The sequence below is a fragment of the Carex rostrata genome, chromosome 31 (genome assembly GCF_964058835.1).
Source record: "Carex rostrata chromosome 31, lpCarRost1.2, whole genome shotgun sequence".
NCBI lineage: Eukaryota > Viridiplantae > Streptophyta > Magnoliopsida > Poales > Cyperaceae > Carex > Carex rostrata.
Genome location: NC_135948.1, coordinates 1,554,398 through 1,578,944, shown reverse-complemented (window position 1 = coordinate 1,578,944; position 24,547 = coordinate 1,554,398). Strand labels below are relative to the sequence as shown.

The following is a 24,547-nucleotide window of genomic DNA, read 5'->3' as shown; positions in this document are numbered from 1 at the left end:
CATTTCAATACATTTCCATAATTATTCTTGTGCACTAGCGGATCCACGTTTAAATTGGGATAGGCAAGTGCCTACCCCTGAATTTGAATTTTTTTTTATTTCGATTCAGTACTAATTGTTTAATGTGCCTACCCCTAATCTGATATAGTGCCCACCCCTTGGTTCGAATTAGTCTGGTTCTTGAACCAATTCTTTGTGAGTTTTGATCAATTATATGTATTTTTTTTGTTGGATATGCAATACTATATTTCGTAAATAAAATGAAAATAATTACAAAACAAGAAAGATTTGACGGTGGAATATATTATTACAATTCTAAAGAAATGAGTTGGCTGAACTTTTTGTACATTTTATTATTCAACACTTATATTTCAATTAAATTCTTATCTAAACTTTGACTTAAATTTGCAAATTGCCTACGAACAGTCCCATTTTGAATTGTGCCAAATGAATTTTTAATTAGCTTACTAAAAATATTTCAATACTGTGTCAATCGATTTTATGATTGTAACATATTTTATAATAAACATAGTTATAGGGATTGAGTTGTAATTGTGTACTCGATAAATTAATTGGTTTGAATCCGATTAGTTATTTGAATTCAATTAGTGTCCTACCCTAACAGAAATTCTGAATCTGCTCCTGTTCCTGTACATATATGTGAATATAGATTCTTACAAATCAAATAGTAAATTCTCAAACTCGCTAAATCCCATCCCACACAGTTCTATGACAAACAAAAGACCATATGAAATAATAAATGCAATTTAAAACAGTCTCATTTAAATTATGTCAGCCCAGCTGCAAATTACCGATCCTTCTATATTCCTTTTTTTTGTAAAAAACCGTGGGAAAATCACGTATGTATAACACCCATGCTCACACCCACGGGCAACCTTCTTTTTCTCTTTCTTGGTACGGAAATCATCTCCGTTCCAATAAAATGGAGACGTCCAAACTATGCTAAATGTGGCCTAATTTCGGAGAAACTAGAAGGACAGGTTTTCTCCAGTTCATAGAAAATGGCGGTCATAAAAACTATTTCGTCTCTTTCATCAATTGAGAACTCCTTTTAAACAGAAAGCAAAATTCATGTTCATGGTTCGTCCCCTCTCTCTCCCCCCTCAATCAAAAAGTTTTAGAATTCTAATCCAGAATTCGTTGAAATTGAACTAAACCCCTATTTTAAATCCAAGTTTCACTCTACCTTAGCTGTTAAATTCTCCTAATAAGGTCACACACTTTGGTACAAATTCTCTCGACTTTCTCCCAAACCGACACATACGAGTTTAGAATATAGTACCAAAGAAATTCGAAACAACGATTATCACATTAAAATCAGAATTTGGGGTAAATTTCTCTCCTTTTTCCAAATTTAAAGAAAAGACCGATCCAGTTCGGTCATAAATGGGTGCCTCAAGCAGTCACCACCGTCGCAACAACAACCACCACCACTCCACATCGCATCCAGCTGCGACGCCACAACAACCATCGCACCCTGTAGCGGGGCCATCGCCTCCCGTGGAAACACCTCCAACCAATCGCTACGTGTTCGCGGCCGCAACTCCTTACCCGAACCCTAGCAACCCAAACCCTAACCCTGCTCATCCATACTACCCAAACCAACAGTACCCGTCACAGTACGGCCACTTCTACCCACCTCCGCCACTTCCTGCGCCATATGATCACCGTGGCGGGGCGCCCCACATGCATTTCGGGTTGGGCGGTCCCGGCCCCAGGTGGGGTCCACCCATGCCAATGCCCGTACCATTGCCAGCGCCGCCTCCTTATGTGGAGCACCAGAAGGCCGTGACTATAAGAAATGACGTGAACATAAAGAAGGAGACACTGAAGATTGAACCTGACGAACAGGATCCAACAAAGTTTCTGGTTTCCTTCACCTTTGATGCTACTGTTGCTGGGAGGTGATTGATTTAATCTCCTACCTTTTTCTTGATCTTTCATAATTTTCATAGTTTAGTACAGGTTCCATAGTTGTTTTACTAATCTTTTTATCTCAACCATTTGATAATTTCTGGAGGTGTAATCAGACTATTTTTTTGCCTTAATTTATCCAAGGTATTGTTTACTTGACAATGGATAAATTTTCTCATACCTCATGACAATACCAGTACCTGTGCATTCTTGCATATACCCGCCTAGAGCCACTCTTATCTTTTAGTTCTTGTAATTGGTTGATGCTGCATAGGGGTGGGGATAGGGCTAAGCAGCTTTTCCATTATACTTATTTTTTTTTTAGTTCAAATTATAATTTTTCCCTCACGTAGCACCTTAATTGATATCTAGCCTGACCAGCATGTTTGCATATGAGTTCATATTTGTCTCAAATTACATGGAACTTATTGGTGAAATATTTTGAATTTTTCAAAACATGATGGAATTAAGTTGAATGTCTTGTTAGAAATTTTTACAACAATTTTTTCGACTTATTTTAGTTGAATGGATATTAAATTTGATGAATTGCGAAATGAACAGAGCATCGCAATTTAAAGTATTGAACCAAAGTGAAAATTTGGTGGTTGAAAAGAGACAATAGAAGGCTCACCATATTGAAACATGATGTATAGTATATTGATCTTCACGGGACCAAATCCAATATATGTATTTGCTGTTAGTTGAGCTTTTAGAAATTGTTTTCTGTTTTAATTTTTCTATTCTCACTATTTTATATATTGGAGTATTATATATTTTGAATTGTATCATAGAGCAGAGAAGTATGTTTAGTTCTCCGATGCATATATCTGATTTCCTGAACCATGTAGATGTGCATCTTTTAGTACTGAGTCTATCATTTTGCTATAGATTATGTTTTAAAATTTTACAACTTAAATATTATTGACAACTAGTTGACTTGGTTTGCTGGATATAAAACTCAGCTACTTCCTTTATTTTCTTTTCATTCTTTTTTCAAGGTCTTTGTCTGATTTTGACGCCGTAAAGATATGACATGTTTACTTGTAATTTATCGACGGCATATTTTTATAGCATATTATGTCATTCTGTCTTTGGTATTAGCACTTTACATTTGAGGAAACTCTGATTTGCCTGTTAAATATCGCATTTGGTTTTTAGTTCAAACAACTCCTTAAACTATTGATTTTGATTCAATCAAGCCAATGAATTGTTTTATTTTTGATGTTCATCCAATTGGTCTGTTTAAACCAAGTGCAACAGATCTGGCCAAATGAGATTATTTTATTTTTCTTGTTTCCAAGAATAATTGATTCTTTGGTAGCTTGATGCAAGACCATTTTCTTTGGAAGAATAATTAATTAAAGACCAAAACCTTTTTTAATAGTTTTTACCTTCTATTTAATCTTTCTTATTGAAACTTGACTTGTTCAATACATATCCGAATGTTTGTATCATTCTTTATATCTTTGTTATTTGTAATGTTTATTATAAACTATACCTTTGTTTTATTTTAAAATACACTAAAATAGTACTCGTCTGTACGTGGCTTAAACTGAAATAGACATCACCTTAAATTTATATAACCTTATTTTTAACTTCTTTTGGACCTTTTCCTATTTGAACAGCATTACAATCTACTTTTTTGCCCAAGAGGGATTAGACTGCAACCTGACCTGCACAAAAGAAGACTTGTTTAAGCCGGTCACAATCACCTTTAATGAAGGCCTTGGTCAGAAGTTTCGACAACCTTCTGGAACTGGCATTGACCTCTCCAGTTTCCCTGACTCTGAGCTTTTCAGAGATGAAAAAGAAAAGGAGGTGTACCCTCTTGCAGTAAAAGCAGATGCCTCACCTCCAAAGGAAGAGAAGGAAGGAGAGAAGGATTGTGCAAACTCTGGTAACAGAAATTCGCATAATTCACAAATAACTCAGGCGGTCTTTGAGAAGAGAGACAGTGGCTACCAAGTTAGGGTTGTGAAGCAGATCTTGTGGGTCAACGGGACCCGTTATGAGTTACAAGAGATTTATGGGATAGGGAATTCGGTTGAAGGTGAAAACGACGTAAATGACCCTGGGAAAGAATGTGTCATTTGCCTCTCTGAACCAAGGGATACTACTGTTCTTCCTTGTAGACATATGGTATGTTTATTTCACCTAAAGAAAACTTATATGTACTTTTTTAACTTCCTGCATTTCTATATAACTCCCTATAAATTGGTGGACAATTGCTATTCTTTTGTAATTCCAAAATCAAGACTTAATTTGGTACTTGATTTATCTTAAACATTGTTTATCAATCCCTTGGCACAAGGGGAAATAGAAACATTGTTTGGGCCACTAATATTGTTTGACTACACTCCTTATATTTGATACTATAACACTTACTAATATAATTTATTTTGCATGTTTTTTGATGCAGTGTATGTGCAGTGAATGTGCAAAGGTTCTTCGATTTCAGTCGAACCGATGCCCCATTTGCCGACAACCTGTTGAGAGGCTTCTAGAAATAAAAGTTAACAACAAAGGAGAGGAACAAGCCCAGGAGACCTAGACTCCACTATTTGAGCCCAAACTAAAAGACTCCAAAATTAAATTTCGTATTTAAGTTATGTATATTGGGTTCTACAAAATTTCTGCCCTTTGCGATTGAAGTAAATAAGTAGAAAGATGTTGAGTCTTTTCTGTGTGGTGTGTTACGGAAGGGGTTGGGTATACCAGTGCCAGTTATGGTGAACTTTTGAAAATCATTAGATAGTGAGGAGTTTGTTTATATCACACTATAGACAACTTATGATCACTGTTATGATTTTGAGGGGGGGTACAAATTGTAATAGAAAATCTATGTTTAGTTAACGAGTTGATCTCGCGCAATGGTGATGGTATGTTTTCAACATTGGGTGATTTTAGTTATCTCCAAGTACCTGGCTTAAGTATTGCTTATCTAGCTCAAAAAATACTGTCACAAGACAGCACAAAATTGATGAAATTTAAATGTGTTGTATAATGGTCCATTCAAGGCTGTATTGATGAATGGACACAATGAAAGAAGTTTTTTTTTTTTTTTTAATATCCTAGCCCGTATTCATTTGTTTAAAGATTGATCTGAAGCAATCAGTTAGAGCAACAGCGAATGCATGCACATTGACATCTATCCTCCATGAGAAACACGAGTGGAATTGAATAAGGTGCTCCACTAAATGGTGTAACATGTGCATGTGCCATTTCAAGGCTGTAACCAACCCAAGCTTTGATATGGTTATTTTATTCGATTTTCGCTTGTGTGTCAACTGTGAAGGTAAATTGCGGACAATTATGTCTGAGAAGTATTTATTTATGTAACATAAAATATTTATCATTATGCATGAGAGTATTTATCATTGATGTTTTACTGAAAGTTGTAATTATGCCTGAAAAATATTTATTCATGTAACATAAAATATTTATCATTATGTCTGAGAAATATTTATTATTGGGTGAGGGGATTGTTTATTTAATGGTCCCCAGTTGTGAGGGGACAATCTAAAAAAAAAAGAAATTTTGTGCGGGGATAACTGACAAGTATTTATGAAGGGGATTATTTATTTAATGGTCCCCAGTTGTGCGGAGACAATTCAAAAAAAAAGAAATTTTGTGCAGAGACAATTAATGGATTGATTTATTCAGTCATAAATAGATATCATTGCACAGTGATAAATACTTTGCAAATCCACGATAAATACTTTGATGCTTCAAGTTAAATACTAATAGTTTCTGCGGAGTATTAATGATTGAGCGGTCCCCCCATGACTTTTTTGGCAGTTTGTACGGAGTTTTTTGCGGAGTTGAGACTGCGGGGATTGTTATTAAAATCCAATTTATAATAGATGATCTAAATTCAAATTTAAAATTTAAATTATCTCTCCGGAACTCAATTTATAGCACTATAACAGGATGCCTGACTCCAGAAGATCTTAAATTATCTTACGTGGTTCATCCATAGCAAGTTAGCAACATCAGGTTAAATTTTTCTACAGCGAATTAGTTTGTTTACTAGGATAATTAAATAACATTTTCATTAATTGTCATGTTAGGATTGAATCGTCATAAAGTGCACCACATCGATGTTAAGTGCACACTTGACAGACAGTAAATCAACAGATGAATTAAACAAAATTAGAAGTCTAATAGAGCTAATTCCAATAAGCAAAGTTGCTTTGTTCAAATTCAGGATATTTTGGAGGTCCAATCAGGAAATGATCTCTTCCTTTCTTCAGTCCACAATAGGCCGCGCTCGGTCCGAGCCACCCCACTTTTTTCTCTCCCCTTCACTTGGTCCCGGATGTATCCATTTATAACAAATTCTGATCTAACTATTAAATATAGTCTCCAGTACATAATGAAATGGAGATCAGGTTACCTTTTTCTTTACAATGGCGGGGTAGGTGGCTTGCTGGTCTGGTAGAGAAGTAGAGTCTCTCTCTGGTCTATATTACTCTCTCCCTCTCACCAAACTCCAGTTATCTTTCTCCACATTATAGCGAACGAGAGAGAGAGGTAATGGCGGTGTCATTCGGAGCAAGCAAGCTTCTAATAAAGTCGGGTGGGATTGGATCCCAGCCGTCGGATCTGAGGCGACTGTCTCTTTCTCCCGTGCAGATCTCCGTGAGGCCACGGGGCGACACTCCTGCCAGAAGATCAGGTTTTTTTTTTCCCTCCCTCACTCAATCCCAATTTTGTTCTGAATTTGTCCGTTATTTTGTTGTAGAAATTGTGTATATAGTTTATAAAAACGATGCGGTTCAATGTCTCTGTCACTATAGATTTCAATTTTCATGTAAATTCTCTGAATATAATAGTTATGAGCTCTTAACTGTGCGAATTTGTACACAATCCTTTTCATGTTTGAATTGTGGAGTGGATTCTTTTTTTTAGAACTGCTACTACGTCATCATATGGATTTTTCAGGTTTTGCCGTATCAATATATATACCAGTGCAGAAACAATGGCCGATGTTTGTTATTCCAGTTTGCTAACCAAAAGGTCACATTGTAGAGCCTTAAGTAACACTTATTTTGGGCTTGGGAATCAGCTGAACATAGGCAAACAAATAGAAAGATGTGATATTATATGTATCCCCATTTGAGACATCTGCACTTCATTAGAGTCAGATCTTTTCAAAATATTATTTTCAATCAAAGGTACTTATATAGACTTTATGGCCCCAAAAGGGTAAAAGGTTTAAGGAAATTTGTTTAATTCAAGAAGACCACATAAGCTTTTGGGGCTATAAGACTGAAATAAAATGTGAGGGGACTGTTGTCACCTCCCATGAATATATAATTGCTCATCTCTATCTTCTTCTACCCTGTTCACTCCACGGTTTCGTATTTGTACTATTTTAGGATAAAGTGATAGCTAAAATTTAACAACATATAAGTACAATTTTTACACAGTTGAGGTGCATGCGAGCGGGAATGTATTTGGGACAAACTTCCAGGTGTCCACATTTGGTGAGTCACATGGAGGAGGTGTTGGTTGCACCATCAGCGGCTGTCCTCCTAACATACCTCTTTCTGAGGCGGATATCCAATTCGAACTTGACAGAAGGTTCTCGTTATTTGCTATAATTTGGTTATATGTTCTTTTGCAACAAGGATTGTATTTATGTGCTGAGACTAAACAGCTGTGCACTTTTTTCTGAGAAGAAAAGTTATATAAAAATAAGTATTTCTTTTAATTGCTTCTGGCTGAGATTTAAAAAAAAATATATTTGCCACCTTTGCCTTGGTAACTTAAATTCAAGTTTAACTTGGGTTTTCATTGAAAAATAATAAAGTGTAGTTGTTCTTTGCTAATCTGGAGGAATGTCAGGTTTTGAAAAACTTTCATATTGTTTGGTATTATTTTTGCTATCAGGTTAAATGTCTTGTTCATAAAATATCACTTTGCCCCTATTAAAATTTATGTCTTCTGCAAATGCGCAAGAGAAAAAATTGAAAGGCTAGAAATGCAAATACCAATGTCATTCTTTGGCAAATTTGAATGAAAGCTTGGTTCCTTTTTTGCTAATAAAAAATATCTGTAACCATTCAGTTGTTCCTGGTATATTATTTAGTTGTTGAGATTGATGTTCAAATATTATTTTCCAATAAAATATTCTTATAAAACCATGTATGATGCAGGAGGCCAGGCCAAAGTAGAATAACCACACCAAGGAAGGAGACTGACACCTGCACCATTCAATCTGGAGTTTGCCCTAAGGGTTTTTTTTTTAACCCTTTTTATAACATTCGTACTCTGAATTTCTGTTGTTTCTCTCTTTTAACTTTTTATGTGGCTTATTATTGCAGGGTTGACTTTGGGAACACCAATACATGTTTTTGTACCAAATACTGATCAAAGAGGCAAAGTAAGTTTTCAAAAGTTCCCTTTGCTTCATGATTGAATGCACAAACTTTGTATACCTTGATGCGGTATAGACTAAGAGAAAATGGAATAATCTTTTTATTTCGGAACTCGAACAGGATTACAGTGAAATGTCTCAAGCATACAGACCCTCACACGCTGATGCAACATACGACTTCAAGTACGGCATTCGTGCTGTTCAGGTACCACTTTTTTTTTTTTCCTTTACATTTTTTTAATCCACTTGCGCACCAAGAATTACGAATAGTTCAACAAATTTGTGGACTTATCTGGATAAATAGGGAGGAGGTAGATCATCAGCAAGGGAAACAATTGGAAGAGTGGCGGCTGGAGCTGTTGCCAAGAAAATCCTCAAACTGCTTGGGACCGAGGTATGTTCTCTTTGCCCCCCGACTTCACACACACAAACACACAAAGAAGATCCTAATATTTATATTTGTCAAAAAGGTTTACTTTTAGCGTTGATAGTTGACCTGTATTATCAGATAACATTAGCATACACCAACATTAATGAAGTACCGAACTCATAGATACCACATTAGGAAATTTGTTAGACGTGTGTTTTGTTAACTTATTTACTTGTATTTTAAAAAATATAGGTCCTCGCTTATGTATCTCAAGTGCACACAGTGGTGCTTCCAGATGGGATTGTTGATCATGAGACCTTAACAATGGAACAGGTAATTTTGGTTTTTGTTTCTTAAGGTTCATGTCATTATATATTCAGTAAGAACCTAATTTCTTCTCGTTTGGACATGCCAACAGATAGAGAGTAACATAGTAAGGTGCCCAGATCCAGAATACGCACAGAAGATGATAGATGCAATCGATGTGGTAAGAGTGAGAGGTGACTCCATTGGTGGAGTTGTGACTTGCATTGCTAGAAATGTGCCACGTGTGAGTTTCATATCCAAAAGGAATTTAAATCCCCAAACTGTTTTTGGAAGATGGTTGTGCGCAAATGACTTAATTATGAAATATTTGAACAGGGGCTTGGTCAACCGGTCTTTGATAAGCTTGAGGCAGAGCTAGCAAAGTCCATGTTATCTCTCCCTGCAACTAAGGGATTTGAATTTGGAAGTGGATTTGCTGGTAAGTCACTATTAGCGGCTTTTAGCCGTACTGCAGTTTATGCCTATATTTTGTTTCATTTGCACAAATACATTAGCATAGATGAAAAAATAGCCGTCAATAGATTGCAAATAACACCCCAACCTTTAAAAACAGGTGTTATTGAGAGAAAAAAAAGAAGCATAACTCGGTCCCTTTTTTGTAATCTGCACCCAAAATTGGTTTATGAGAGTTAGACAAGAACTGAGAACCCAACAAAAATTCTTCTTTGTCTGAGGGATAATATTGTAGCAATTAGCAGTTTGCAACTTTGCATTTCTTATCACAGGACATTGTAGGTGGGGTGTCCTTTAATAAGGAACCAGACCCAATTTAGTTCTTAGGAAAAGAGAAACAAAAAACAAATAATTGATTGTGTAATGACCTGCTTGCTACGAGTTTAGGTACCTTCTTGATGGGGAGTGAGCACAATGATGAATTCTATGTGGATGCCAATGGCAAGATCAGAACAAAAACCAACCGATCTGGGGGTATTCAGGTACCACTTTAAAATTATCTTTATATTGTTAATGATGTGGTACTTGTACAATGGTACTAGATAGGAATTTAGTACTGGTCCATTGACAATTATATTATTTTCTGATTATGGTTCCTTTTGCCGACTTTTTATTTGTTTTTATTTATGAGAAAAAAAAAAAGTTGAAATGTCAGATGCCATATGGGTTGTGTACCCCTCCCATGCAGAGTATTGTAAAAAAAAAAGAGCCATGTTCAAGTGATCCCTCATTAGATAATCTCAAAAACAACCCAATAATGCTGACGTGTTACAGGGAGGGATATCAAATGGAGAAATAATTAACATGAGGATTGCTTTCAAACCTACAGCTACCATTGGGGTATGTTTGCCTTTTTCACCTCTCTATTTTCTTATTTACTTGTGTTTTTTCATTTCATTCCAAGTTGTTCTGCTCAAGTTGTCATATAGATTAAAGTCCATTAGATTTAAATATCATCAATAAATAAATATGCGAGATTTGTGATTTCCAGAAAAAACAGCACACAGTAACAAGAGATCGGGAGGAGACCGAGCTCATTGCCCGGGGCCGGCATGACCCTTGTGTGGTCCCACGAGGTACATAGAACCCTTTTTAGAATACCTACTCTCCCTTTTTCTCTCTTACTCTGCAAGTTGTTTATGAGTTTCTTGCCATGTAAATGTAGCGGTACCAATGGCGGAGGCAATGGCAGCACTAGTACTAGTGAATCAGCTGATGGCACACAAAGGACAAAATGAACTCTTACCTGTCACCTCTATTCTACAAGAGCCAATTCCCACCCCTGCTCCACTTAATCATGTCTAAGAAGCAGTTCTGTTCCCAAATTTATTAATTTTATGCTATTTTTTCCTCCTTTGTGTTTACTTATTTGAATAAAGAAGGCGAAAGAAAGAAGTCTGTTGGCAGTTTTGTTACGATAGTAATGGTGTATGTACTATGCCGCAGTAAGATGCCTGAGTGTCTGAAATTATTTAACCAAGTAGTATTTAGAGTGCATGTTGACAAAAAGAAAGAAGAAAAGGAGGTATTTAGAGTGAAGCTCTCTGAACAGCGCACATTTTTTTTATATATTCTTTTGGTTTGGCGAGAAATGAGAGATGGTTGTTGTGCACTAAAAGTATGAAAGAATGTATAATTACAATCCTGCTCAAGGATGATGTCGCTATAATTTTTTGGTTGTTTAAGGTACCATTGAGAGACAGACTGATGCACAGATCTTAGTTTCTTACCATTTTTAATGCATAACATGATGAACATGCATAATCTATTAATCTTGTATGGAGCTGTTCTGCATCCATTCCAATAAACAGTTCAGTATGATGACTATATAGAGCTCAATAAATAATAATTGGAAGCGGTAAACATCTTTAGGGACTAAGGAGGGTGGAAATGGCTACTGGCCTGCTTGGGTCAAGGTGGCCTTTTCTTTTTGAGGCAAGGAGAATTAGGTAAGTGTTTACTCTAATCCTTTACTAAAAAAAACTATAGTTCACCTAGTACAGAGGGAAAGAATATACGACTACCAACTTTGCTTACTAAATATCAGTGGTTCAAAGTCCAAACTATAACATCCTAGTTCCCCGCTACATAAATGTTAAATACAATTTTTTGGATTTTGCCAATTAAAACATATATTTTCAATTGTCAATACTGAAGTACTATTGGCACCAAGTATGCATTTGCGTTTTCCTCTAGATATTAATTGATTAAATAATTTATTGTACATACATCATGTTTGATCGTGTTGGGTTGGCTTACATACCTACCTAATTCATAATTCAATGGTTAGAGGCTTCGATATGAAATTATAATGTGTTCGTCCAGGTTTGTAGTTTCAAATTAAATAAATTAATATGCAGAGGTTTTCAGCTGATTATCAATTGCCACTGCAATGTGCCCTTCAGTAAAGTTGAAAATGACTGAAATGAGTATAACTGTGTTGGTATAGCAAGGGCTCATTTGCATGATATCCACATCCCAAGGGTTCATTTGCATTGAGATCCGTGCTAACAGGCACCTCAACGCAGCAAGCATCTTTCCAGTAAATTTTTTGACAAGCTTGTGATTGTTGTTACGTGGAAGATCAATTCAATAAGAGAGCTCCATTTGAATAATTGATTGAGACTCCAAAGATCAAGACCTGTTATCAGTCCCTTTCTTTCCGAGATGCACAGCTTATGATATCCTAATTGCTACGTGGTATTTTGGTCAGCAAAGCCACCATTTTCACATAAACTGTGTCGACTTAATTAACAAAACACCTCCAGATGTTTGTTCAGCAACAATACCTCCAGTAAATTATAAAAGAAGATACAAGCATAAAAGATTAAGAGTGGGAAAGAAATTGATGTTGCAATAGCATTACAACCAAGGTTTTTTTTGGTCAATCTTGCAAAGTTGTAGGATTTTTGGTTGCGTGCAAACTAGTAGTTGCCAAAGACCAAATTATCCATCTAGAAAATGAAGTTTGTCACCGGGAGCATGTTAGATTACTTGCAACTAGAAAAATGTTACTCGATTGCAGAAAATAAGACTACTAGAACTGAACTTGCATATTCTAACTAATAACATAAATAAAGGCTAATACAAGTATTAAGTCTAACTAATAGCAGTAGGTAAGTGTTATTTCAGAATTCAGTCCAACTTCAAACTCGTAATATTTCACTAGAAGCACCAAGGAACCATAAATCAACTGCTCTGAACTTGTCTTAGCCTAAACATTTACGAATTTTCCAAATGGACCAAAAAGCCCCTTGTAATAATGCATTTTCTAAATCAACTGGCTATCCAGGGGATCATAATTTCCAAAGTGCCACAACCATTTAACCAGGCATCTTCATGAATAACCATGAGCAAGTTCGGGAACAGCATAGCAGAACAGAACAAATCTGTTCGGAACCAATGCCCCCAGTAAACTATTTAAATAGTCGTACCCATATTTAATTAATGGTGCAAAAACAGACTTGTAATTAAGATTATACAAAGTATAAGAAGCTGTATAACAGTTTGTCATAAACCTGAGAAGTTAGTTGCTGGCAATTCAATTAGCTTCTATTTCAAAATTGCCAAATACTGGCTACCAAAGTTTATAGCTTTTCCATCAAGAAAGATCAGAGGTTACACGAACTTTGAGACAAATACTAGGTGAAGTGCTTAACGCCAACATTAATTTCCAAACAGAAATTATCAAACAACACGATATTAAATCAAAAGGTCCACAAACGCAGTTGCCTGAGTGACAAAGAACAACAGTCAAACAGATATGTTCTGACTCAAAGCAGCAGAATAAGCCTCCACCAGCTCCGGTGCTTCCTTCTTGTATGGTTCTATGTACTTCTCAAGGAACGTCTTTTCTGTAAGAATACATACAGTAGAAAGGTTACAGCTTTTCTCTAGGCCTTTTGCAACCAAGATGCCCAGCACATGATGCCTCGGCACCAACCTTTTTTCTAAGCTATACGTAAGCAATAGAGGCTGAGAAGCTATGCTCCCAGGCTCCAATTTAGCCTGTTGGATGAGAAAATCCATGGTAGATTTAATCTTATTCTCAGAAGATGCAAGTACAGAAGGGGCTCTGGTGAGAGCTGAACACAACTCTTCCTGTGACCAGCCACACGTCGTCTTGATGAACTCCGCCTTTCTTTTAAGTTTTTCTTTGCTATACCTACAAAGTGCGTTAAATGTGCTGAAGAACTTGCCTGATTCTCTTGGAATTCCCAGCTCCTCGATGAACATGAGGGTCTCCTTCAGAGAATCTAGGCTTCTGCTCATGGTGTGTCCATGCTCAAGCACCCTCACAATATTTGGATTCGACAATCCATATTCTTTGAATAAATTTATTCTTGGAGCAACATACTTGTCAAGGTCATATTGGATTAACCATCCGTTCCTCAGAAGGATTTTTAGTAAAGCCTGATCGCCTTTTCCAACAAAATCCCTCCAGAAGAGGAGACGGGAGAGAGTGTGTTTGGACACAAGTGCTTTTGGGTTGGATCGGATCAACTGAACCAGAAGTTCACCAGAGAAACCCCCATCCATCAATTCACGTACCTTTGGTTTCAAGATTGTCTCCACGTTGGAAGCCAGAAGACGCGGGTAAAACGAAACAACATTTTTGATCTGATCATCTGATAGACCCGTCTCTTTGAGGAATCTTACGACTGACTCAGGCTGGTCAGAGGATTTGACTGTAGTGAAGGCCGAGTCAGTGGAGCATTTAAGTGCTTTGTCAGGGGAGAAGCCCAAGGAGGAGATGAGATACTTGGCCAGGAAAGGAATGTCCGCCTGCTCCGAGGGTTGGGTTGAAAATGAGAGGCGGAGAAGAGGAGGCAGCAAAAGGGATAGTTGCTGGTGGTGGAAAGAAGAGGGAGAAAACAATGAAAATCTTTTTGCAAGGAAGAAAGACATTGTTGTAGGCTGGTAGCTAGCTACAACTGTAATTGCTGCTTCCAGTGGGAGCGGAGCTTCAGTGGCTCACTTTTATACAAGCGTGTTGGCTGCGCAGGGAAAAAGGTCACGGAAGTAAGGAAGAAGAATAAGCAAAGAATGACAAATAATCAAGAAACTCGGCCCATTTTAAAATGAGCCCATAAAAAAAACGAAGCTGAAATCTGGTATTTTCTTCGGCTTAAGCCAGAAAAAAAAAAAAAAAAGTTAAAAATGATGAATTTAAGTTAATTTTAATCTATTTATTTTCATTATTTTCTGACCGTTTGATTTTAAATCAAATGAATTCAAAAATTTATAAATTTGATATGTAAACGTGTCAATAACGAAGTATATTGATTTTAACGGTTTGAATTTGTCGTTTAAAATTTATACAATAGGTTTTTGAAACAAGAAATTTATAAATTTGATATGTAAACGTGTCAATAACAAAATATTTCGATTTTAACGGTTTGAATTTGTCGTTTAAAATTTATATGATAGGTTTTTGAAACAATAGCACATAAGGTCTTATGCTATCCATAAAAACTAAGTATTACTCATAAAGAAATAATATTTTATATATATTTCACCGTACATCAAGTGTCATAAAATTTTCAACGGTTCAACATTAACGATCCTTAACATAACATAAAATAATTCTTAAATTGCAGTAAATTTGAGTGTTAGGTTATTTATGCGTCTAATAACATATTTATAAATTTTATATTTTATTTTATTTTAAAAAAATTGTCCAGCTCATAAGTTTACCAATATCACGTAATCCCTCCATTTTTAATTATTTTCATTCATTTTACTAAAGCATTATCCTAACGACTTCAGTTTGGGTCTGATGGCCATTGGATACAAAGTGGTTTCAATGAATTCTCTCATCATCGGATCTGTTTTAGGATTTGCGCGCACGAATTTTAAAGCATACGCAAAAGTGCCAGCACGAATTTTAAAGCAGATCCGATAGTGAGCGAACTCATTGAAACCACTTTGAATTTAATGACCATCGGACCCAAGCTGCTCTCTATCCTGAGTTAGTCCTTTATTTCTCTATATTTATTTCTTAACAAATCCTTTATTTGTCTATATAGTGAGAAACCGAAAGCTATAGGCAAAATGGGACAAATTGTCCCTTGGGATTTTATGGTCGGTTGTCTGGCACTGTTTCCCCAATCATTATTTCATCCATGCCCTTCCAAATTCACAGGCGACCTAATTCTTAGCGCTTTTAATGCTCAACGGAAAAGATGACATAATAATACGACCTAATCCACAATTATGCATATTCTGTTAGTCAAACAAAAAGTAAGAACTGTATATTTGTTGGGATTACCTCATTACCATGTAGCTAAAGAATATTCAACTGTTAAAACAGTATAAAACTTCGGCTTTTACTCGAAATAACTCATGCAAAACAATGAATATAAAACAAAAATCTTTTGTCGATTTCTTCTTGGCACTAAGTCAGGGTGTTTAATTGAACCAATTTATTTGATTTCAATCATTTATTGTAATTAGTAGGATTTGACTGTTTGTTTCAATTACCTGGACGGGTTCTGTCAAAAAATGTCATAGTTTATTTTTAGCTTTTTGGGCTTTATAATTTGATCTTAAAGACTGAAAATCTTTCTTCTTCTTCTTTTTTTATTTTATTTTTTTATTTTTATTTTTATTTTTATTTTTATTTTTTTTTGAAGGGGACCAGGCAGTGGCTTAAAGACTGAAAACCAAATAACTTATGTATATATAATAGGAGTGAGGTTTAGCGTGTGCTACTCTTCAAAATTTATTAAATTGATTTTAAATTAATTTTTAGCAATGAAAATGACTATAAGCCTTTCTTTCACAAACAAAAAAGCAGTCACTCCATATAATGATACTATGAGGTTAGCGTATACTATATTTATCAAGAAGGTATAAATTAGTTTTAAACGTCAAATTTAAACTGTTGAAACCAATTCATTTCATGAGTGAGTGTATAAATGCAAAATTTTAAAATTTTAAAATTTATTCAGTACAAAGTCAAGTGGTCAACAAATGATAAAAAATAAATGTATTAAAATGATTTGAAAATTTTCATTTGTTTCGTACTTGACTTTATATTAAAAATAATTCAAAATTTTGCATGTACACGAATTACTCACAAAGTAAATCGGTTGTAAGTTTTAACAACTGAATTCATCGTTTGAAGTCAATCTAATTAATTTTAAAGTTAAAATCACGAATTTAATGAGCTTAGTACATACATGCTTACCTTGCTCCTATTATATTATACATATTGAAAAACAAATTAAAACACATAGTATTCATATAGTTGGTGTAAATTGAATTTTTCAAACTACTTCGTTTGACAGAATAAAATTTCAGTTCAGTGGATTAGATATCTATGTGAACTGATCGGTTTATTTATGGAAACAAGAATAATTAAATTAATTAAAATTATTTTAAGTACAGTTTAAATTAGACTGATCAATAAATATTTCTAATTTTTATACTAAAAACTGATGTTATTAGAATCGAACCCAACGTCAATACGAATTCGAATCACCCCTAGTCTCAAGCAAATTACAAACGGATAGTACAGGACCGTTTTTTTTTTAATTGGCACGAATCTCAAAACAGCCTCCTATAGTTTTTTAATTGGCCCAACTAAGATTAATCTGGGCCGTCTGTTTGTAATTCGCTTGAGTCAGATACCTGAGAGATATGGATCCACATCAATTCAGTAAAGTTTCGGATGATCAAATTTGTGGTTCAACCGGCTCACCTAGGAGGCTAGGACTGCACAAAAAGTTTGAAGTTTGTGATTTGATTTGAGTTTAATTTGAAAAAAATCTCGTAATTAATTCAATTCAAAATTAGTTCGTTCTGAAACAAATTAAACTAGTTTGGTTCGAATTTTATTAAAATCAAACTCAAATTGGGTATAATTCGTTCGAAATTGATTCGCGAACTATTTAGGTTCGAATCTCAAATAATACAACTAATTAATTCAACAATCAATCTTTAATAATGTAGAAACCAAATTTATATTAGAGCTCAAAATTATTAATATAATGCTAAGTTATAATAGAAAAATATTTCAGCAATGTAATATATTAATCATGGAATAAATTCCATTTGACTAGGTCCATACTGTAATTTTAATCAATCCAGCAGCATAAAAGTAAGGGAATCTTGAACTGGCCCATAATCCATCAGTGTGAATTCGTGAAAGATAAAAAGAAATAGTGAAAATTTTATTCCTCAAGAAGAAAACTAATGCCGATTTTTTTATTTATATCCAAAAAAAAATATAAATTTAAAAAACTAACCAAACCGCTTGTTAATTTCGAAAACTACCCAAACCGGAAAAACTTGTTTCAACACCAATTTTCGGAAATTTTTTTTCCGGTAAATGGATATTAAAACCGGAATAATTTTTTCCGGTTTTATGATTTTTTTTTTTAAGGAAAAAAATTTTTCCGAAATTTTTTTTTTCATTTTTCAGTTTTTATAATTTTTTTATTTTTTTATTGAAGTATTACAAATATATATTTTTTAAAATAGATGGAATACTATATAATTTGATTTATTCGAAAGACTACTACAAAAAATCCAGATCAATATTTTTCATGCCGGATTTGAAAATAATTTGAAAATACCGATCGTTGAATGCCCACCGTGGAACGAAAACTTAAACTGAATTTTTGAGGCACTAAACGACGTTTTTTTGAAATTCTGATGCCTCATTTTTTTTCATACCTCATCATACCTCATATGAAAAAAATATCATTTGGTGAAAAAATGAGGCATTAGAACCCTCGTTTAGTGAAGAAAATGAAGATATAAAATATGAGGTATAAAAAAAATGAGGCATTGGAACCCTCGTTTAGTGCCTCAAAAATTCAGTTTAAGTTTTCGTTCAACGGTAGGCATTCAACGATTGATATTTTCAAAGTTTTCAAAGTCCAAACAGTCGATCCAAACCGTTCAACATGATAGATATTTTAAAATGTGCTTGTAGATCAAATTTTACATTTTTTTAAATTTTTTTACTATTTATTAAGATGGGTACAAATATTCAATGGTCTGAATATAGCGATTTTGTTAAATACTTAATAAATGGTAAAAAAAATTCAAAAAAATATAAAATTTGATATGCAAGCACATTTTAACATATATATTATATTATATATACATATACATATATTATATTATATTAATTTTTATTACGGCCGTAAAAAATCCGGCATAAAAAATATTGATCCGGATTATTTGTTGCAGTCTTTTGAATAAATCAAATTATATAGTATTCCATCTATTTTTAAAAAAATACATTAAATATTTGTAATACTTTAATACAAAAAATAAATAAATTATAAAAAATGAAAAAAAAAGAATCCGAAAAAAAAAATTTTCTAGAAAAAATGTTTTCAGAAAAAAAAATTTCCTAAAAAAAAAAATCCTAAAACCGGAAAAAATTATTCCGGTTTTAATATCCATTTACCGGAAAAAAAATTTCCGGAAATTCGTGTTGAAACCGGAAATTTTTTTTCCGGTTTGGGTAGTTTTCTAAATTAACAAGCAGTTTGGTTAGTTTTTTAAATTTATATTTTTTTTATATAAATAAAAAAAATCGGAAACTAATGCATAAATTTTGCGTTTAAATCCAGATCATCCGATTAGAATCTGAACCAATTCAATCAGATGTGGAACGCACCGAACTTCTTTAATATTTGTGTTAAAGCAGATCTCTCTTTCATGATCTAAACTTGTGATATGAATTTTATTTATTACATACGCAATTATTATTTCTGTGATAGTGCACGAAAGTGGAAAACGTATGCGGGCCCATAGTTACAATATACAAGATATATTCGCGTTTTATTCATTTTTTTAAACATTTTCGAACCGAACTCCGAATAAACGTAAAAAACGTAGAATACGTTTTATTCGCGAATAAAACGCGAATCACCAATTCTTTTTTTTGCTGGGTTTTTCTTTTGAGGTTTTTTTTGTCCCTTGTTGTACTGAATCATTTTTTGAATTATATCCGAATCATGAATTTTTTATCTTGTCGAACTGAATCCGAATTATTTGTTTGTTGCCTTGCATACAATGACTCGCCACTCGGGTACCCACATACGGTATCTCATAGAAAAGAAGCGAGAAACTGTTTGACCGAACTCCAAAAATAGTCCCACTTGATGCGGATGCCTGAGTGTAGAATACTATATATGCTGCCGACAAACATAATCTCGTAATTTTGTACTAATTAATTTCTTGCTTGCTATGTTTAGTAACCTAAGTTCAACTTCTAATTATTGGCTGCCAAACATAAGAGCTGATGATAAAAGATACATTCTTCTAATTTTTGGCTAGATCTATTTAAAAAAAAATGCTTTGTACTTGAAACAAAGATGAAAGATTGCTTATATTTTAAGTGACAAAATTTAAAATTTTTGGAAAATATATTTCCCTGCTCGGGGAAAAATCGCCTCAAATTTATCCAACAATGAAGACTGTTACATGCGCACTTTAAACAAAAAAAAATGAAGAAATTGTGAATCGAGTTTAAAGATTTTATTTTAAAATTTTTAATATTATGTAAGATGATTTAAACTTGTAGCAGGTTTCTAATTGGTGGACAAAATTAAGATATTTCTTATAGTAGATTTCAAATATTTATATTTCTCACGGTTTTGGTTTGGACTCGTCGACTTGTATTTGAAATGTATTTAAAATTATTGTTATTGAACATTTAAATTGCTCAGACTGACAATTTTCCAAGCACCGTTTGACAATTAATTATCCAAATAATTAGTATTTATAGTTTAAATCTTATAAGAGGGCGATTTATTTTCGCTGGATTAAATCAATTTATTAATAGAACCATCTGAAATCATAAAATTTAGCTATGTAGTAGCAAGTAGCAATTATTGTTGTTTCAATCTTACAAGAGGGCTATTTTGGTGAGAGCAATGGAAAAAATATACTTAAATAAACCATCTTGAATTATAAAATTTTATGCAAAAGATGGGGGCAAATGCCAGCAATGCCCCAAGAATTAAATAATAAACTAAGAGACCTAATGATTAGAATTTAGAGCCATCAACTTTATTTTTATTTGTTTAGTTATAGAACGAGTGATGGAGATTTTAAGCGTTTGGATTAGTGTGTTGGTTGTTAGGTTGCAAAACTGCTATTTTCTATATATATTTATACCTTTCTAAGATGAGTGATTGCATTCTTTATTTACATCCGTGCTTATATTTTTTTTTTAAAAAATTTTACACCTAGATATTAAAATATTCATATCTCCATTCTTTTATTATGCACATAGTTGTTCTGATCCGCTAACGGATGAGATTGAAAGATGAACTTTTAAATTGAATATCAGCCCTTCAATCACATAATCTATCTTATTTTGATTAAATACATCTATTTTATGTCTAAAAGTCTAAATTTAATTAAAAACAATCTCGCTACAAGAACTACTGCATGGTTTGTCACTATTAAAATTGAATGAATCCCTAGTGATTCGTTTCCTTATTTCTTTTTACAACTATCTCCAATTCTTGCAATTAAATTATTTTCTTATTTTTTTTTGTTTCCTCCATTTCATTTCTCCTCTTCCTCCATAGTTTCGACAATGAAATTGGAAAGTGAACTGGTATACACAACATAAGCAAAAAAAAACCACATAAAACATTAAAATTAGCAAAGAGCAATGGCTCAAGAAGGGCAACACGAGGCTATCAACAACTCCTTCAAGCTCACAAATACGTTGCTCAATGGCATAAATTACATTACATGGGCAAAGGCTACAGGGAGAGCGCTCAGCGGCCGAGAGATGCGAGAATACATCACGAGAGACAACAAAGTGCCCGAAGTTGCAAATCCACTTTCTCTGACCGAAGCGGAGAAAAAAGCAATGAAAAACTGGAGAACTCAAAACGACAAAATCATAACGTGGCTCACGAATTCTATGGAGTCATCCATTTCAGAATTGTTCCTTCTTCTCGACACGGCTTTTGAGCTATGGCAAGCCGTGAAAGATATGTACGGGCAAGAGAACAACTACTCTCGTATATACCAACTCAAATTAGAAATTCAGCAAGAAAAGCAAGGCACGAGAAAACACGTAGAGTACCTTGGGGTTCTTCAAAAGAAAAAAGATGAACTCCGGTTGTGCCGGCCGGCAACCACCGACATGGCAATAATCAAAGAAGCAGAAGAAGAAGATGATATATTTGAGTATCTAGCGAGATTAAACCCGAGCTATGAGGCCATACGGGCTCAGGTTATGAATACCATTCCTCTTCCCTCTTACTCCCAAATCAAGAATATGATTCAACAAGAAGAGAGCCGAAGAGAGACCATGGGTGGCCCGTAACTCACAGTCGAAGAGGGACATGAGACCCATGCCTTTGCAGCAACAAAAAAAAATCCAATTTCCCCAAATCCGGCCAAAACCCTAAATCTCAAAATCACTCAAATCACAATGAAATCAAGAGGTGTACTGGGTGTAAGAACGAAGGGCACACCCATGAGAACTACTGGTTTCTTCATCTCCACTTGAAACCAAAACATTGGAAGAATCAAAGCTCTGTTGGAGGAGGAAGTGATGAACAAAATGAAGGAAAAGAAAGAAACAGGGAAGGGGTCGGTGCTATGCGTATTTTTTACGCTGAACCATAACTTGCGCTGGAATTGGGTCCGACTACAGGGTCCGTAGAGGCTAATGGGTCCTCAGGGGTTAACGGGTCCGCAGGGATTAGTTTGTTCGTTGGCGGGTCAGGGTCTGGCCGAAATGGGTCAGGTGATGCATCAGGATATCTGCAGTCGCTAATTCAGCAGATGTCTATGCGACTTAACAAAACCAGTCTAAATTTTCTAGTATATCCTTATATTCAAAAAATTTATTTATTAGATAAAATAATTATCGATAGTGGTGTTATAGACTATATGTTTGGCAATCAAGCACTTCTAAAATTTTAGATATGACAAAAAATGATCAATTTATTTTGGTAGCAAATGGTATGAAGGCTAAAATAAATGGTATAGGTGAAACTATATTTTGTGACAAAAAAATATCTAGTGTGCTATACCTAGACACATTTCCTATAAACCTATTTTCGATTCAAAAATTAACACAAGAATTAAATTGTGATGTATTTTTTTCTCGTAAAAATATTGTATTTCAGGACCAGAAAGCTGGGACGAAGATTGGTGAAGGATTTCTTGAAAATGGACACTACTTTTTTAACACAAAAAATTATTTTTGTGCTTCCGCTAAATCCATTGATATTAAACTTTGGCATAGAAGATTTGGGCATCCCTCCGACAAGATTTTAAATTATATTTTGGATTGTAAAAATTTTAATTATGCCAATTGTGAGATTTGTAAATTGACAAAATAAACAAAATTTCATTTTTCACATTATAATAGCAAAAGTGAAGCTATGTTTGATTTAATTCATTAGGATATGTGGGACCGGCCCTAATTGAATCATACAATGGATTTAAATACTTTGTTATTTTTATTGATGATTTTTCAAGAATCACTTGGTTATATTTACTCAAATAAAAAATGAAGTGTTTAGTAGTTTCAAAGATTTTTTTCGTCTTATAGAAAATCAATTTAATGTAAAATTAAAAATATTTTGGTCGAATAATGGAACGGAATTTGTGAACAAAAATTTTAAAACATTTTTTAAAGAACAATGAATTATACACCAAACGACTTGCGTTAATACACTCAAGCAAAACGGAGTGTCGGAACGAAAAATAGACATTTGTTAGAAATAACAAGAACATTGATGTTTCAAAGTAATGTTCCTAAAATATATTGGTTGGATGCCATACTTTGCGCTACACATCTAATTAATAGATTACTAAGTTCAAAGTTAGAAAACAAAATTCCGTTAGAGATTCTTTATTAACAAAAAATCATCTTTGATCATTTAAAAATATTTGGATGTACAAGTTTTGTACATATTAAAATGACAGATAAGCTAGATTTTGTATCAACAAGAGCTAAAAGCTCTAGAAAAAAAATGAAACATGGGTAATTGTTCCATTATCAAAAAATAAAAAAACCCGTTAGATGCAAATGGGTTTACAAAATTAAATATAATTGTAATGGTACCATAGAACGATATAAGGCAAGGTTAGTAGTCAAAAGATTTATACAAACATATGGCATGGATTATAATGAATCTTTTGCACCAGTTGCAAAAATAAATATCGTTAGGGTGTTATTTTCCATTGTAATAAACAATGGGTGAAATTTATACCAAATGGATGTAAAAAATATATTTCTTCAAAAAACACTTGAGGAATAAGTTTATATGACTCTTCCACCGGGTCATGTAAAAGAAAACAATGCTAACCTTGTTTGTAGGTAAAAAAAAAATTAATTTACGGACTTAAGCAATCTCCAAGGGCATGGTATAGCAAACTATCTCAATATTTAATTTCTTGCAATTTTAAAATTATCAACGCCGATCACTCGTTTACCAAAAGTGAAGGAAAAAAAATATAACCCTTGTCTTAGTATACGTAGATGATTTAATAATTACCGAAAATTATTTAGAAGCAATTAGAAAAATCAAACTCCAATTGAAAGAAGAATTTGACATTAAAGATTTAAGATATTTAAAATATTTTATAAGAATAGATGTAGCATTTTCAAACAAAGGTCTATTAATTTCACAAAGAAAATATACTTTGGATTTATTCAAAGAAACCGACCTCTACACCAATAGATAATAAATATAAATTAAATACCGAGGATGGTGAACCCTTAAAAAATATACACCAATTTCAAAGACTTATAGAAAAATTAATTTACCTCATGGTAACCCGTCCGGATATTTCTTTTTTCGTAAGTCAAATTAGTAAATTTATGCACTTGCCAAGAACACCGCATTTAGAGGCCATAAATAGAATTTTGAAATATTTAAAAGGAAATCTCATAAATGACATATGGATGAAGAATAATAATTCTAATGCAATATGTGGCTATTCCGATGCAGATTAGGCCGGTAGCTTTGATAGAAAATCCACCTTCGGCTTTTGCACATTTGTAAGCAGAAATTTAGTCACATGGGAAAGCAAGAAACAAAATATCATGGCACGATCAAGCGCAGAAGAGG

The 24,547-nt window shown here is 33.9% G+C and overlaps 4 protein-coding genes and 1 long non-coding RNA gene across 5 annotated transcripts; 3 read left to right on the top strand and 2 right to left on the bottom strand.

The window, feature by feature from the left end:
• Positions 1-1,066: 1,066 nt before the first annotated feature.
• Positions 1,067-4,806, top strand: LOG2 (RING/U-box superfamily protein). Its single transcript, XM_078296367.1, has 3 exons — positions 1,067-1,925; positions 3,561-4,074; positions 4,355-4,806. Exons 1-3 carry the CDS (start codon positions 1,408-1,410, stop codon positions 4,484-4,486), a joined length of 1,164 nt encoding a protein of 387 aa, XP_078152493.1. The 5' UTR covers positions 1,067-1,407; the 3' UTR covers positions 4,487-4,806.
• On the bottom strand, positions 2,056-3,666 carry LOC144547675 (uncharacterized). The gene is made up of 2 exons (XR_013509131.1): positions 3,504-3,666; positions 2,056-3,307 (listed from the first exon to the last, which is right to left on the bottom strand). It is a non-coding gene; the product is annotated as an uncharacterized LOC144547675 (long non-coding RNA).
• A 1,419-nt stretch (positions 4,807-6,225) lies between the features above and the next one.
• Positions 6,226-11,167, top strand: EMB1144 (chorismate synthase, putative / 5-enolpyruvylshikimate-3-phosphate phospholyase). Its single transcript, XM_078295826.1, has 13 exons — positions 6,226-6,613; positions 7,368-7,521; positions 8,097-8,176; positions 8,265-8,323; positions 8,439-8,522; positions 8,622-8,711; positions 8,940-9,020; positions 9,106-9,237; positions 9,330-9,432; positions 9,855-9,949; positions 10,242-10,307; positions 10,459-10,543; positions 10,633-11,167. The coding sequence occupies exons 1-13, from the start codon at positions 6,472-6,474 to the stop codon at positions 10,770-10,772; spliced, it is 1,311 nt and encodes a 436-aa protein (XP_078151952.1). The 5' UTR covers positions 6,226-6,471; the 3' UTR covers positions 10,773-11,167.
• A 2,053-nt stretch (positions 11,168-13,220) lies between these two features.
• LOC144547187 (transcription termination factor MTERF8, chloroplastic-like) lies at positions 13,221-14,375 on the bottom strand. Its single transcript, XM_078295775.1, has one exon. The coding sequence runs from the start codon at positions 14,373-14,375 to the stop codon at positions 13,221-13,223; it is 1,155 nt and encodes a 384-aa protein (XP_078151901.1).
• A 6,742-nt stretch (positions 14,376-21,117) lies between these two features.
• Positions 21,118-21,783, top strand: LOC144547186 (uncharacterized). Its single transcript, XM_078295774.1, has one exon. The coding sequence runs from the start codon at positions 21,118-21,120 to the stop codon at positions 21,781-21,783; it is 666 nt and encodes a 221-aa protein (XP_078151900.1).
• The last annotated feature ends 2,764 nt before the right edge of the window (positions 21,784-24,547 follow it).

Bases quoted from the DNA above. Each gene is read 5' to 3' on its own strand.
- LOC144547186 (XM_078295774.1), top strand. From the start codon at position 21,118: ATGGCTCAAGAAGGGCAACACGAGGCTATCAACAACTCCTTCAAGCTC.
- LOG2 (XM_078296367.1), top strand. From the start codon at position 1,408: ATGGGTGCCTCAAGCAGTCACCACCGTCGCAACAACAACCACCACCAC. The intron at 1,926-3,560 runs GTGATTGATTTA...CTATTTGAACAG, and splicing joins GATGCTACTGTTGCTGGGAG to CATTACAATCTACTTTTTTG. The intron at 4,075-4,354 runs GTATGTTTATTT...TTTTTGATGCAG, and splicing joins TTCTTCCTTGTAGACATATG to TGTATGTGCAGTGAATGTGC.
- LOC144547187 (XM_078295775.1), bottom strand. From the start codon at position 14,375: ATGTCTTTCTTCCTTGCAAAAAGATTTTCATTGTTTTCTCCCTCTTCT.
- EMB1144 (XM_078295826.1), top strand. From the start codon at position 6,472: ATGGCGGTGTCATTCGGAGCAAGCAAGCTTCTAATAAAGTCGGGTGGG. The intron at 8,177-8,264 runs GTTTTTTTTTTA...TTATTATTGCAG, and splicing joins ATCTGGAGTTTGCCCTAAGG to GGTTGACTTTGGGAACACCA. The intron at 10,544-10,632 runs GTACATAGAACC...ATGTAAATGTAG, and splicing joins CCCTTGTGTGGTCCCACGAG to CGGTACCAATGGCGGAGGCA.